The sequence below is a fragment of the Artemia franciscana genome, chromosome 17, assembly GCF_032884065.1.
Source record: "Artemia franciscana chromosome 17, ASM3288406v1, whole genome shotgun sequence".
In the NCBI taxonomy this organism is placed as follows: Eukaryota; Metazoa; Arthropoda; class Branchiopoda; order Anostraca; family Artemiidae; genus Artemia; species Artemia franciscana.
The window spans coordinates 15,449,516-15,465,298 of record NC_088879.1 but is presented as its reverse complement, the minus strand read 5'-3'; the positions used below and the strand labels follow the sequence as shown (position 1 = coordinate 15,465,298).

Genomic DNA, 15,783 nt, shown 5'->3' with positions numbered 1-15,783 from the left:
TATGCTACTTTCGTTTTAATTATTAATCTGCGGAGAGCCAAAATCAAAACATGCATTAATTCAAAAACGTTCAGAAATTAAATAAATAAAAAACAATTTTTTTTAACTGAAAGTAAGAAGCGACACTAAAACTTAAAACGAACAGAAATTACTTCGTATATGAAAGGTGCTGCTCCTTCCTCAACGCCCCGCTCTTTACGCTGAAGCTTTTTGCTGTTTTAAAGTAGAGTTGAGAGAAAGAGTCAAACTTTTGCGTAAAGAGCGGGGTTTTGAGGAGGGAGCAGCCCTTTTCATATACGAAGTAATTTCTGTTCGTTTTAAGTTTTAATGTCGCTCCTTACTATCAGTTAAAAAAACTCGTTTTTTTTATTTAATTCTGGCTTAAAACAGTTTCCAAAATTGTAAACTCTACCTGTTCATAAGCTTTTTGTCACCATCTTTATAGGCCTGATATACTAAAAAAGGACGTTCACATACATGTATGGCCAAATTTCTGCGGCTAAATATGTATCGACATCTATGTTTATGTATAAAACTATCTAAATCTGCATGTGGACGCCGCTTAGAGCAATGTGTTAAAAAGCTTCCAAATTAGTTCGTATATATATATATATATATATATATATATATATATATATATATATATATATATATATATATATATATATATATATATATATATATATATATATATATATATATATATATATATATATATATATAATATATATATATATATATATATATATATATATATATATATATATATATATATATATATATATATACATATACATATATATATATATATATATATATATATATATATATATATATATATATATATATATATATACTTTAAACATTGCTTTCATTTCCTGAAAACTTAGAATTTCCTGATACTTGAATGGAGGCAAAACTCGAATTGTGGATTTAGGAGCGAAGCAGGGTAGTGTCAGGAATGGATTTGGATACACGTTATATGATGACCATAGATTTTCTGTAGACCTCCCCTTCATCATAAATCCACACACGAGTTTTGTACCCTTACCTCCCTCCCTTAAAAAAGGCCAAATAGACAGAAGGCAGAGACAGATCATTTTGAGGTCCGAAGTCATGTACGACGATAACGTATAATCCAGAATCCTTTTTATTTAGACTGTCCTAATAACCACTTCGACAAATAAATTAGGTTAATTTAACTGTTTTTCCAAAAATGCACAACCTGCATCTGTTTGGCTGATAAAACGGATCACCCCCTCTACGATTTATGCAAAAGTGTTCACGCTTGTGATGAAAAGGTACAGTAAATACATAAAAGTAATTTAACGATTTTGCAGGACAATTAGCACTAAGTCGCAGATGGTAATAAAATCATAAATTGCTCCGGGTAAAGAAGAAATCATGATCGGACTTGTAGCATGCATGGCATACAATAACCATATTTAGAGGTAGAACAACCCGGTGGAACCAGTTTATTTCAACTCTAGTTTCAGGTTTGATTACAAAAAGCGTGGGACTGCACGACGCCAAAAGAATCCTTGAATTACTCCAGATATTGGACAATAGGTCCGTTCTTTAGTGACTTTAAATGAAGAAAAAATTAAATTGACAAAAGTTCTAGTCAGCAACAGAAACAAAAGAACTTAACCAATTTTTTTTGGTACTTGTTGTATTATTCAGAAGACACTCAAAAAGTGAAGTTGGGTTGTTTCGTGAAAAAACTACGATGCAGGTACATTTTAATTAAATATTTGGTACTTTTTCATTATTCAGTTCAGAACACACTCATGAATTTTGCAGAGAAAATCCGGTTTCATAGCCACAAAGACAAAAATAAATTTACTTTACCACGCATAGTGATACAAAATAGTGACAGCAGTAAAGGTAGAAGGAAGACCTCCTTTTAACGCGATTCTTAACGACATTTCTGCGTTCTGGGTACATAATTCTAAGTTGTAACTTTACAATTTTCCTATTAAAGTATCATATTTTCATCATGTTTTTTTTTTTACTTCATTAGCTTTATCAAAGGTCTGGGCTATATATTTGCACATTAGGGGGGCGGGGTGCATTATATGAAATACTTAACCTAACCTCCTCTATTTATAAAATGTTGAATTAAAATGTACCTGCATCGTAGTTTGTTTCACGAAAGAACCTAACTTCACTTATTGAGTGTGTTCTAAAGAATACACAAGTACCCTTTTGCTTCACTAGTTTTTCAAAACGGCAGAAATTTTGAATTTTCTTTTAGGAAATAGCCTACTTTTTATCGAAATATATATAATCTCGACGTATTAACGCTTGTCTCAAATATAGCATGTAGCTTATGCTTCCGATTCTAAATGTAGACTAAAGTTTCTATTTTCACATCAGCGCCACCACTCAAGGCTCTCTAGAATCCTTACGCTAAAGGTCTCTCTTTTTAATTCCAAGTGCCAGGATATGTCAGGGAAACAAATATGGCAACATTGCACAAATTGTTTTGGTTATTGTTTAGCCGTTAAAACAGTATTATGAGGCAGAAGGTGCAGCCACACTACCAGCAACAATGATAAGACGCTACTACATGTGGTATTTTATTTATTCGCTTCCAAAATGAATAGAAAGGTTGAAACTCACTTTAAATGTCTTTAAAGAATGTCATAACACCGTCTGTGCATTTTTTTAAAATTATCTCGCCTATAGGTTCCAGGTAAAGCTTTTTTTGTGAATTGGGGAAACAGTGTTGTCTGAAAGAATTATTCCTTTCGGGATAATCAGTACGGCCTAACGGATTTGCACTAGCCGGTGGTCCGTAAAACTTAGATGTGCGTTTGTCCGACCTTTATTTTGAATATTTATTTTCTTGATAAAACAGAAATTTGTATCAAAGTGCGCAATCTTCCAGCCACGGCCCCTAGCTGTGGCGATTAGATAGTTGACCCGGTTGCCCCCCCCCCCTGAATGGATGTGCCTTGAATAAATACTTTAATAAAAAAAAATATCTTATTATGTGCATACCTACGTTCTTTAAACACCTGATCAAACATTATGGTTGTCTAGTTCTTCAACTTTAGGCAATTATACAGTTCAGCCGAAACCTAGCTTTTCTAGACAGATCGGAACCCCACTCTGGATGTAATCTACCCCTCATAGATTCCCTAATCAGCTCAATAAATACAGCTATCAACATTAATAATAATACAAAGACAATTCTGAACAGCCTAAATTTCAAACTTTTGCAAAAGCTACGCTAATATGACATTTTTACAAATATAATTCCACGAATTCACTCATAATATTTTAATAATGACTGCGGTTGTTAATATGGTCTCCATACTTACACCTTAGCAGTCTCTGTTTCATATTTTGCAGCCAGGCCAAAATCTCCAATTTTCACATCCATTGAGTCAGATAGGAACATGTTTCCTAACTTGAGATCCCTGTGAATAATTCCAGCTGCATGTATATATCGAAGACCTTCCAACAACTGTCGGAGGTAGTAGCGCACTTCCGATTCCAACAACGTCTGCCTGTGCTTCATAACATGAACTAAACTCTGAAAATAATTAGTATACTGTTTAAAATATTAAAGAGGCCGTAAAATTTAAAAATAATTAGCTCTGGAAATCAAACCGAGAACTTTTTACTTCGTAAATAATGGACATTAATTTAAGATTAAAAGATTAAAACAACAGGTACAGACGAACTGGAAGTTAATAACGTAACTGGCAAAAAAAATGTAGTGCTTTCTTGGGGCATGACGGGAATACAAACCTTAACTAGGAGGAGGGGTGTACACAAAGATAATATTCTCGGGTGATTGTTAATTACTATTAATTTCACAGTAAAAATCAACGTGTTAGTGGAAGCAGTGGCACAGCAAAATGTTGTTTTTAATTCACTAAATATTAGAAAATGATTCCTTCTATAGAAAGATCCCAAAATGCAAAATGGGTATTTAAATATATTTGCGCGTGACTAAGCTTCCTGTTGATTGGAAGAGCAATACCTGATATTCATTATTTACCAAACTTACTGGTTTGACATTATACTGTCATTTAACAGTGAAATTTATACCATTGATTAATTGCACAAGTAATGCCTCATAAAAAAAAACTTTGTGCTAATAGATTCAATTTTTTTGGCAACAATATCCAGGAGTGCAATTCTTGACTTGACCAATGTTCCAAAGAACTGTCATCATTAATAGATAGATCTTTCATCGCAAGAATGCTTGCACTAAATTGAACAGAAGTTGAGTGGAAACAGTTTTCATGGGCTGAATTTTCTTCTACAAAAAAAAGTTTTCCCTATAACAGCCTAGAGTTCATTGCTGTTGAGTGGTATTGCTGTTTTATCTGCGTTAACCAAAAGCTTTATTGAATGATTTGAGGTAACACATTTTTCGATAAATTCTTAATCGCTGATGTACCCAATCTTTGTTTAGGAAGATAGTGACTTAGCATGAATTCAAATGTTTGGTGCTTAAAAAGTTCCGAATATTTCACAGTCACGTAACTCAGAAGTCCGAAAAAGTGGCATGCATGAAGATCCATCTTGGCACTCTAGATTCTTATAGAAGAACGGTAGAGCAAAACGGATTCGTCCTATAATTTTGCATGGAAAATGAAAGACAATGCTTCCATCCCGGCAAAAGGTAGACGACGCGACAATCATGCATGCAATTGAACCACCCCTCTGGGACACATAAACAACTAAAACAAGAAAGGCTGAATGAATGATTGTAAAAGTATAAACAAAAAACAATTTATTGCGAGCCTTATTGCCTCACTCAGGCAGCAGCTTCTTTAAACCCTGAGAGCAGCCACGGAAGCTGCAGGGAGACGCTCACAAACAACTAAGCGAGGTAGACCTTATTTGTGAGTCTTGCAGGAGGTAGCAGTCCGTATCAACGGCAACAGCTAACAAAAAATAAACTCATTAAACAACAAAACCAAGTTGCAAATAAAAACAATTTATTCCAAATAGAAAATAGTGTCAATTCCATATAGCCATCCCACACACGACATTATGAATGTAACAAAAATAAGACACGAAAGATAAAAAATTAAAGCATATATTGCACTTGGAATGGGAGTAAAGAAAATAATTGTGTTGCCCTTTTATGCATAGCCCCTTCGTCAAATACACTCTATCCAAATATAAACATTTATACATCGCAAGCAGGGCCTTATCCAGCAGGGGGGTATTACCTGGTTTGAATACTCCTCCCAAAATTGTTGTCCGACGCGTAGAAAAAGAAGCAAGAATGCATGCAAACAAATTTTCGTTGCGTTTTGAATTTTCTTGTACCCCCGACTCGAACAAAAACACTAGATATGGCCTTGATTGCATATGTAGTTTTATCAAACAGAAAGATGATTGGCTATAGAAGTTCCTTCGTTTGATAAAAATGACCTTGTAGTAGAGTTGTCTCTCCTAGGATCAACCTGCAAGCAGACAGAGAGGCTGCAACATTAGGTTGAAATTTATCTTACTCACAATTCTTCAGTTCAAGATCAGTGTATTCACAGCCAAACAGTACAGAGATTCACTCGGTCCTTTCTAGACCAAGGCTTAGAAATCCCCAGTCAAACCCATATTCAGGACCGCCAAACTTAAGTATAGCCCACAGGTCAGCAAAGGAAGTGTTGTCGTTAAAGTGGAGCTAGAAACACACATCTTCAATAAGGTCACTGCCTTTTAATTCTATATTAGCTTCATATTCAATAGAATTACATAACATTTTCTACCTGGAGTTGTGATAATATTACCAACCAGCAGGAGACCCAAAACAATAGGCTATCATCTCTCATAGATATACCCCAAATGTTACCGTTCGTGAGCAGGGCCTATGCACGTATTCTTTGCATGTGTATCGATGAACCTGCTGATTGAAAAAAAATATAACGAAGAATAGAGACAGTCTAGTCGTAGACTTGTCAATTAGCAAGGCTCTTATAATTAGACAAGGGATGAACGGAAAATTCTGCCACTTTTGAATAGAGGATATTTAGTGGCTGGACAACACAATAGTGGCAGTAAAAGATGGGACGCCAACTGATTTTTTTTTTTTCCGTCCAACTATGACCAATACTACGACCAACTTATATTGTGGAAGTGATGTTACGTAAGGGAAGGGGAAGTAATATTTTCACCGGGCAATGACAATCCTTCTTACGTCTCTGGCTATTCCAGAGGGGGGGGGGTCGTGCTGACATTACAAATTTTGGACAGTGTCCCTAAATTGTTTTTACAGCACATTTGCCAGAAATCGTTGCTGTATCGTAACGAAACCTGGTAGAAATGAAGAACTAAAATCAAAGTCGAACTTTTTGGGGCCAGGGCCTAAACCCTTTTTGTTTTCTCTTATTCTATATATCTAGCAGAACGGTTAATCAGATCTTAACCAAACTAGGTTGAGTGTCCGTAACCAATGTTCCTTTTGTAGGGGGGAAGGATATGGGCACAAACATTCTAGTTATCCGGGTATCTAGAAAAAAAAGTTATCAGAACAAAATAAACTTAGTCAGAAGCCACAATTAATGTACTATTTGCGCCTTTTTAAGTACTAAATCGAGTCAACGTGTATGAGGAGGAAGGACAGTGGCCCCTAAATTATTCTCATCAGCACATTCACAAGAAGGGGACGTTGAATTCCAACGAGTAGTTTCTTGTCACGTGCTTTAATAAGAATGACCAACTTGTTTTCAATTAAACTTGGCAGGGATTAGCAGCAAAAGTTTTGGTTATACCTTTAGACAATTTGACTTCAATCCAATGGACAATGTGGCCTATGATACTCCTAAACTATAACTCATGGGTTGAATTCGCCGCGACACTTGACAGAACTCCAAAACCAGAGGTCTAGTTTAGATTGAAAGATGTCTTGTAACATATGTCATCTGGAGAATTTCTCACGAAGTCATGCACCTAGAAGCTTGATTATGATATGTTGAAGGAAACACCATTTTTTTTTTTTTTTTTTTTTTTTTTTTTTTTTTTTTTTTTTTTTTTTTTTTTTTTTTTTTTTTTTTTTTAAATTACTTAGCCAGTAAACGGTCTGGGTTCTGAGCCACAAAAATAATAAGACTACTTTTTAATCAATAGTGTGATACATACTGCTATCCAATATTTAGCTACAATCTCTACTTTTATCAACGGTTGGTCGGCTTCCTACTATACATATCTTCATATCAATCTGTTCATTAAGTCTGAGCAGCGTCCGTCATGACATGGATGAGAAAATTCAAGGAGTTTTGATTTGGGCTGATAACTGGATAACCGCTTATACTCTTAATGATTACGACACAAAGATAAGAACATTGTCACGAATTTGTGTGTCAAGATTACCTCTAAAGTAATTAAGAACGTCCCTTGCAAAAGATTTAATTAATGAAGGCCCCTAGAGAATACAAACTACAGCAGAACCAGTCCGTCATTGCGGACGTATGAATTGGACGATATTTTTCCACGATCATGTACTGCGTATACTGGTGCCAATTCACAAAATGCATTCAAGGCCGTATCAGGGGGAGGGGGTTTGACCCCCTTCTCCCCTACAAGTTTTCCGACTCGAAAAACGTCACAAAAGTGAAAATAACAAATTTTGATACTTTTTTATAGCTTTTCTGTGAACCCCCCACGAAAGACTTCCTTTTGTAACAACCCCCCCCCCCCCGAAAAAACTGAATACAACCCTACCCCCAGAAAAAAACTGAATACAACCCTGAAGGAAATTGTAATGAAGATACAAAAAAAATATAGAGAGAGAGTGTTTTTATTTTTTTTAACGATTTTTAAATAAAAACATAAACAAATTCAAAATCTAGGGGTGGAGGTAAATCGTGGAGATTGCTCCCCTTTCATTGTGCTCTTTGGTTGCGTACATTACAAAATGTAGACTTAGAATCAGTAGCTGTTCAAGTTTCAAGCGCAACTCTAAACAGAATATATCATTTAACCTGCATGTTCAATCAAGATCGTTCGGGGCACAATAATACTCGATTCATGCTTGTTGAATCTTACTGATTGGTTTTTACTAATGTAATCCCAACTCGAGTTTCAGAAACCAATACGATTCTAAAAATTGTAAGATGATGATGCTAACTTCTATGCACTTGCTGGATGCCTTCTGCAAAGCTGATGACCAAATTAGTACTTAAATACCTTGACCAGATGCACCGGAATAGGGGTTGACCAAACAACTGCTCCTTGACTGACAAATATGGTATAGTAAAAAAACTAAATTATATTTCCGGTATAACCTTTAAAAATTAAATATCCCCCACACTGCCCAATCTAAACATCTTTCCTGTGAAGTCATTTAACAGTTTTGACGGAAGTTGGTTCTTTAATAGGCAAAGTCTCTTCCAAGCCGATCTGGTTAATACACACAGGAAAGTGATTATTTTCGCCTGTAACTAACCTTACGACATCAACATTAACCGCAAAAATAGCTGTACAATTTGTCCGGTTAACGGCCCATATGTGTGAAAAACTGTGAGAAATAATAATTGTTTAGCCATAAGCTGTATATACAGAACAATAGTTACAATCAGGTTTTTAAAAGCTGAATCAATTATACATAATGTCAAAAGTCTACTTGAATAATTTTCACACTAACTCAAATGTGTGATTCTGAAAAATCTAGAATCTAATATATTCATACCCTAGTGACTCCCCCTTCCACCGCCCCTTAAGTGCCTTCAAAACACGGATCCATATTTTCTTGGAGGACAGGTGTCTTGGCTAAAACAAACTTATTGATTATGTATCCCACTGAGCATAAAAGGGGGAAGATAATAAGGGCTGAGGGATTTTCATAAACCGTCAAGTAGAAACAAGCAGTTCTAATATCAAAGGTATCAATTTAAAAGTATCTCTATCAGCAGAAAAACTAGACATATTTAATTGCTACCCAACGCCAAAACTCCACATCACATTACAGAAACTCCATCGCCACTACTGCCGCAGAAGTGATGGCCACTCATGATACAGCCTTGTGCCAACATTGTCGATATGTTTTCGAACGGCCTGACATAAAAGAACGGTTCAATATGTTAAACTTTACAGAGAAACAGACCATTCTTTAGAATTTGTATATCCCTTGTAAGCCGAAATAGAAAAAAAATGCGACTTCATCAAGATTTCCTATTGATTTTCATGGGATAGAAAATCAGATAAGCTAGGGGAACTTGTCAATTGGAATGAATGAGATTTTCTATGGGGACCAGTTTCACATTCGTAGAACAGAATCCCTAACTCTAGCTGATAGAAATATTAAGCAAGACGAAATTAAAATCGAGATCCAAAATATTTTAACAGCAGAAGCCAGCTTTTTAATTTGTATTAAAATAAGTTAATTATTCGCTAATGAAAGGGCCAAAAAATAAACCAGAGAAACATTCACAATGTTAAACAAGAAATTGGGGGATTCTTGTTTTTATTTTATCTGGCAAGGCCATCGGACCTGTATGTGCAAAATGTGGGTAAGTGGACTAAGAGACCAGATTAGCACACGGAATTCTGTTTGTGCTGGCTGAGTCCGCCCCTCCCCCCTTTGTTTAATTATCCGACACAACACTTTATTTTACTGCTAACTACTGCCAACCGGGTAAATTTTAAAATTACGAGTTCTGGTTCTTTCTTAAAATTTACGATAAGATGTTTAGGGAAAGTCCTTGTGTATTACTTGTATGAGTCTATAAAGCAAGTAAATTAATCCACTAAGAAATTAAATAAATAGCTTGATGAATATGTATCAAGTACTCCTGTCTTGCAAGACCATGAGAATGGAAAGGCGGTCTAGTACTTTTGTCCTATGCCCCCCCACACTTCCAAATTTTACGACTTTCCCCGTAACTCAACGTTTATGAGTTTTCTAAATCCAACAGCCCAACCCCCGAACTAAAAACTCGTGTATATGCCCAAGGACGTATCTAAGGGGGAAAGGGGTTTGAATAACACCCCACCCGAGATTTTTGTCCGACTTGTAAAAAACGTAAGAAAAATGAATATAAACAAATTTCTTATGCATTTTTAAATTTTTTATACCCCCCCTCCCGACAAAATTCTGGAAACGGCCCTGTACGTGCCTGTCCTATGGTTTCAAGTCTAAAAAAAACAAAAAACTTAGAAACAATGGGGAATTGTTTCCAAGACAGTGGAATTCGATTCAGTGGATATTTTGGCCCTATGTCAAAGAGCCGTCTTCAGCACAACACCAGAATATATATATATATATATATATATATATATATATATATATATATATATATATATATATATATATATATATATATATATATATATATATATATATATATATATATATATATATATATATATATATATATATATATATATATATATATGGTTCTTTGACATAGGGCCAAAATATCCACTGAATCGAATTCCACTGTCTTGGTAAATTTTCGGTAACAAAGTTACGTTCGGTAACTTTGCTTGTTTTGGAAAAGTTAGCTAACGAAGGCAGGAGTACCAAAAGGAGAAGGCAGAGAGATTTCGTATATGTTTCTCCCAAATTGCATCTGGGGAACAGAATTTATTTAAGCTTTATTTGACATAGAAAAGCCAGGAATAACAATAAATTCTCCCTAGTATTTGTTTTTCAACCCCTAGATCTTGAAAAACACCTATTTTGTATTTCCAGCGGGAAACACCTTATTTGTTAAGTATATTTTGATCCCCCTTTCCAAACATTTTCGTGAACATGCACACAATAAGTACTGTGCCACAACGACCCAGCGCTATAAGCCTCTCTACCCTGTAAATGTTCCTGATCTCCCTTTTTCAATTTTCTCCAGTCTTTTTTTTTTTCAATATAAACTTCAAATGGAATTGAGCGTAGGCTATTACCATCATTAAGGAAAAATAAAGGTTCTTATACATCAGCGTATTTCTGTATGTAATTCTTTCCGTATTTCCGTATGTAAGATCTACGAAAACTGGTTTCACAGCCACAAAGTCAGATGACTGGTGACAGAATGAATTGGACTTGAATAGTTTGGGCTATATATTTGCACATTGGAAGGGGGGGTAAGGTTAGGCTAATTCACCCCACCCATCCCCCTAACGTGCAAATATATAGCCCAAATCATATTTTTAAATAAACCAAAGTATTATATTTTCATCATATTTTAGTATATTTCATTAGGATCAACCTAACTTCACTTCTCGAGCGTGTACTGGCTAATACGGAAGTACCAAATTACTTCTATGAGTGGATTATTTTAGAAAAATGAGAAGCGGTAAGGGGGTTAAAGTTCCAGACTGGAATTGCGTTTTTATCAATGTCAATGCCACATAGAAGACAAATTTAGCTTAAACGGTCTCTTTCACGAATTTAGTGACGATAAAATCAAAGCAAGAGCCGGTTTTCCGGCAGGACAATAGTTTTCTCAAAACCACCAAGCTAGTCACTTTGTGTCACTATGCTGAACTCGAATACTTCGAAGAGATTTTCTCACGGTTCAAACAGGAAATGACATGGTTATAATCAAAACCGCATTTTTTGCTTTTTGAATCTTCGATAGATTTAGGAAAGATTTTTTTGCTTTTTGAATCTTCGATAGTTTTAGGAAAGATTTTTAACCACTTTGCTTTTATGTTTCTTTCATTTGTTATTGCGCCATTCAGAGGCAAATATGTCCAGGTCCAGAGAACAGTGTAGAAAAGACAGAAGATTCATACCTGGTTCCAATTTTAGTTCCAGTTTTCATAATTTTTTGTCCATAATTTTGAGAAATAAAGGAGACTTTGTCAGATTGTAATTCAGAATCCCAATTGGGCAAGCTAATGCTAAGCCCCCCAGAGTTGGACCCGTTGTGTATTAATTATTTAAACTATGACAACCAAATAACACCTAATTCTAACAGAACATCTTCAAAAGAATAAAGGAAGCAGTGGCGTCATTTAGTGGGGAGGGGTACATGAATTCATCATATAGGGAGCAGATCTTGAAGAGTGCGTTATAAATTACGTACATACAGTCGTGCCCCTTCGCCAAAGAAAAACAAAGCGTAAATTTACTGAGACTGCAGTTTTCTGCCTTCTCACCCCCCCCCCCCCTCTTCCGAAGAAAAACGTGAGTCAGTGTTTAACGAACAATGAAATCAAAAACTGGAATTCTAAAAAATATATTAAGGCTGGACAAACCAGTAAACCCCAAGAAAAGAATTAGATGGTCTTCATTTCGATTATTTTTTATATCATTCTTAAGTGTTTCAGACATTCACCAATTTGCAGACATTCACGGCAACTTATATAGTGCATTAAAGAGGCAGGGCTTGTTCATGGAGCGGAAAATGATAAACTAAAATAATTTAAAAAGTCAATAGAAAAAAAAATCTTCGGAAAAGGCCAATGCATCCAAAGCCAGTTATTCAAATATTATTTTTCTTTAATATTTTTCTTGAAATAGACCAAATCAATAGAATGTGTGTTTCATCATCTAAATAATCCTTAGTGTTAACCTCCCCTCCTCCTTCTATGTGTACAAAAACATAAGAAACTTTTGTAAATCCAGTAAAGATCAAAATTCGCCCTCTTTGTGATTCCAACAAATAGGGAAACAATCCCTGTAGCAGTCTAACGGGGGTGGTATAGTAATTTAAACCACCTGCTACACTTTATTCACAAATCCCTTTTAGTTTGAACACCTGTTTTCACAAGGGGGACTGTTTCATGAATGGCGTCTTTGATGTCAACCCTTGAAACCACTCTCAGACATATGAGGACGGACAAACAAGTACTTTGAAATAATATTGAAGAAGAAATAAAGAACGCAGGGTTATTACTCTCTTCTTCCGGATAGGTACACTGAGGTTTGAGATGGGCAGTTGCCCCCCCCCCCTGCTCCATTGCAAATTACGCCCCTACTCTTGTATTAACTACATTAAAAAGAATTTCCAGCTAAGGACAAATTTTAACTACACAACTTCAGAAACCAACCTTTCTCATAAGCTATTTTGTCAGGTCATAAGCTCGATTTCAATAGTCATATTCAAATTCTGCAATAGATGCTAGTGGGGAGGAAATTGCAGAACTAATCCAAATGAATTCGCTAGTGAAAGCAATTTTTTCTGGACTTAAAAGGGATCTCCGAGATCAAGAACCCGTTATCAATACAATTTTTAAAATAGTATATTAATTTTTTTTTGTCCATGAATATACACTTTCTCCCTGAAACGAGATATCAGAAACCTGGCACGTACGCAGGGGGGGGGGGCTTCGAGCCCCCGCTCCCAGAAATTTTGTGAAATACTTAATTTATCCATGGTTACTTGGGATTTCGGGCAAAAGTAGGACATTTATTAAGAATCTAGATACGTGTGTGAAGCCTTTTTTGGGGGATTTTACAGCATGCTATTATCCGGTCAAGTCACTGCCCAATTATTAACCCACTTTTTACCCTCCTTGAAGTAATTAACAATTGTAATATTATTTATTTTTTTTGTAAAGAGTTTGCTTTCCACAGCAAAATAGGATTATCCTTGATATTAGGGCGTTTATCTCCCCTTTTCAGGATAAAGTACAGCTTTTAATGGATCAATTTTGGAAACTATCATTTTTCATTAAAATCTACGTTTTTGCGATTGAAGAACTACCCCCCCCCCCCACACCATCCATATTGCACTGTTAACCCTAAAATTTCCCTTTCAGTGGGATTTAATAGATTAATCACTGGTTCCAAGTCGCTATGAACATAACCTGAGCCTAAAACGTACTTTTGAGGCTTCAGTCTTCATCCCCCCATCCGCTACAATACTACAGATTAAAGTTAATCTGTATTTTCCGATATACGGGCCTTTTGCATTACTAAATAAAAAAAAGTGCTACTTTATATCTGCTATTTCGAAGGTTCTGCCCCCCCCCCCCCGAAAAATAATTCCTGCGTACGTGCCTGTCAGAAACTGTTAATGGCTTTTTTACCGTTCGAATAATAATAATAATAATAAATTCAACAAAAAATGCTTATTTCAGAAAATTCAGCTTCAATTTGTTTTTATACAGTAAAATAATGGTCTATATGCACTAGCATTTCTTCAAAAAGCCTTAAGCGTTAAAATGCAAAGAAATGTTTTAGACTCTTAAATCAAGTCAAATCTACGAAAATGTCTCAATTTTTTTTCAGTAGCACGATGCACACAAGAATCGGGAGGCTTTGAGCCCTCTCCCCAGGAAATCTTATTTTAGTAGACGATTTTCCCTATATGTTCTCCTATTTCCGTGTAAATTCGCCCATTTCTCATTTTTCTATTTTGCGGTAGGCTACTTGAAGCCCCCCCCCCCCCAAAGAAAAATAATAAACGTCAAAAACCGAAGATCATTCCTGTGAACGGACCTACATACAAACAAATTGGTTTTCAAAATAAAGAAAAAAAAAGTTGTTTATCACTTCCATATTGTCATTGCTAGCGGATATTCGTCAGGTAGTAGACTTAATTTGGGGGTTCAAAATAGTAAGGCTGCATTCTTGAAGTTCGTTATGAGAAAAAAAACTTAGTCAGCATTCATAAATAACGCAGATAAAATACATTTCCTCGTTTATTTTTTAAAATACAAACATTCGTAAAACAATGGGCTATTGGTAGCGAAACGTGTTTCCGTTTGATGTAACTCGAGATTGCGTTCTTATTTACTTAGGTCAAAATTCCCTAAATTGTTTTAGTTTAGATTATTTAGGTTGAAATATTATTTACTTATTAAATAGGTCAGTAGTCTGATGTTCTTTAGACCCCACAAGCAGCGTGAAAAGTGTAGCCACTAACGTATTGCGAACAAATCCTGAAACTGCCCTCCCTCAAGTTTTCTGGTATTTAGCATAAAAACTATGCATTTTTCTGAGCTTGATTGCATCTACATATATATTTATAGAAATTGTAAGGTCTGACTTAAATTCAACCAAAACTAACAACAGCCATATCTAGATAGATGTCTAATTTTGCAAGTCTTTAAAACAAACTAAAATACTACTACTACTATTAACAACTTATTGCAATATCAAGCCGCCTCAGGGCAACAAAGCTACATATGCTTCTCCTCCATCCTAATCTATTCAAATCCTCCCTCTTTACACCCTCCCAAGAAGTTGCAATTTCCTTTAAATCCATCCTTTTGACATCCTCCCATCCTATTTGGGGACGACCTACTTTTCGTTTGGCCCTAGATGGTTTGTCGAAAGGACAATCTTCGGCAATCTGTCATTCTTCGTCTGCAGAACGTATACTAGCCATCTCAATCTTTCTCTCATTATGGCCCTGGTAAACGGAATTGAACCATGTTTGTCCTACAGTTTACAGTTTTAAATACGATCAGTCTCACGGGTACCCAAAACAATGCGTAGACAATTTATCTGGAAAACATTTAGCAAATCCTCCACCGTCTTCCGGTGCACCCATGCTTCAGAACCATACACCGTGGTTCACTGTCAGCACCGTGGTTTCCAATATTCTAATCATAGTAAAGAATTTGGAATTCTAAATTTATGAACAATCTTTCAGAAAACAGATTCTTAGGTCTATAGCCCCTTTTTCAATGGAAAGAAAATGCAGATAATAATTACAAGCTGAAAATCCATTCAGCTTAGAAATCCTATAATTTTAATGTTTTAAAAGCCAAGTTTTTAAACAAGATAGAATTCCAAACACCAAGAATGTAATAACCTTGAGTCTGAGCGAAGAAATCGAACACAGAGACAAATGCATTTGGGCTCAGCACATCACATACTCACAAACTTGCAATGTAAAAAAAAATTCTAAAAATTGACGT

The 15,783-nt window shown here is 35.5% G+C and overlaps 1 protein-coding gene across 1 annotated transcript in view; it reads right to left on the bottom strand.

Annotated features, from left to right (window-relative positions):
- The window catches only part of LOC136037912 (serine/threonine-protein kinase PLK1-like), a 133,022-nt gene that overhangs the window by 56,163 nt on the left and 61,076 nt on the right, over positions 1-15,783 (bottom strand). Inside the window, exon 4 of the mRNA XM_065720767.1 lies at positions 3,330-3,544. Coding sequence (XP_065576839.1) covers positions 3,330-3,544 — 215 coding nt within the window. The remainder of the gene's footprint in view (positions 1-3,329; positions 3,545-15,783) is intronic.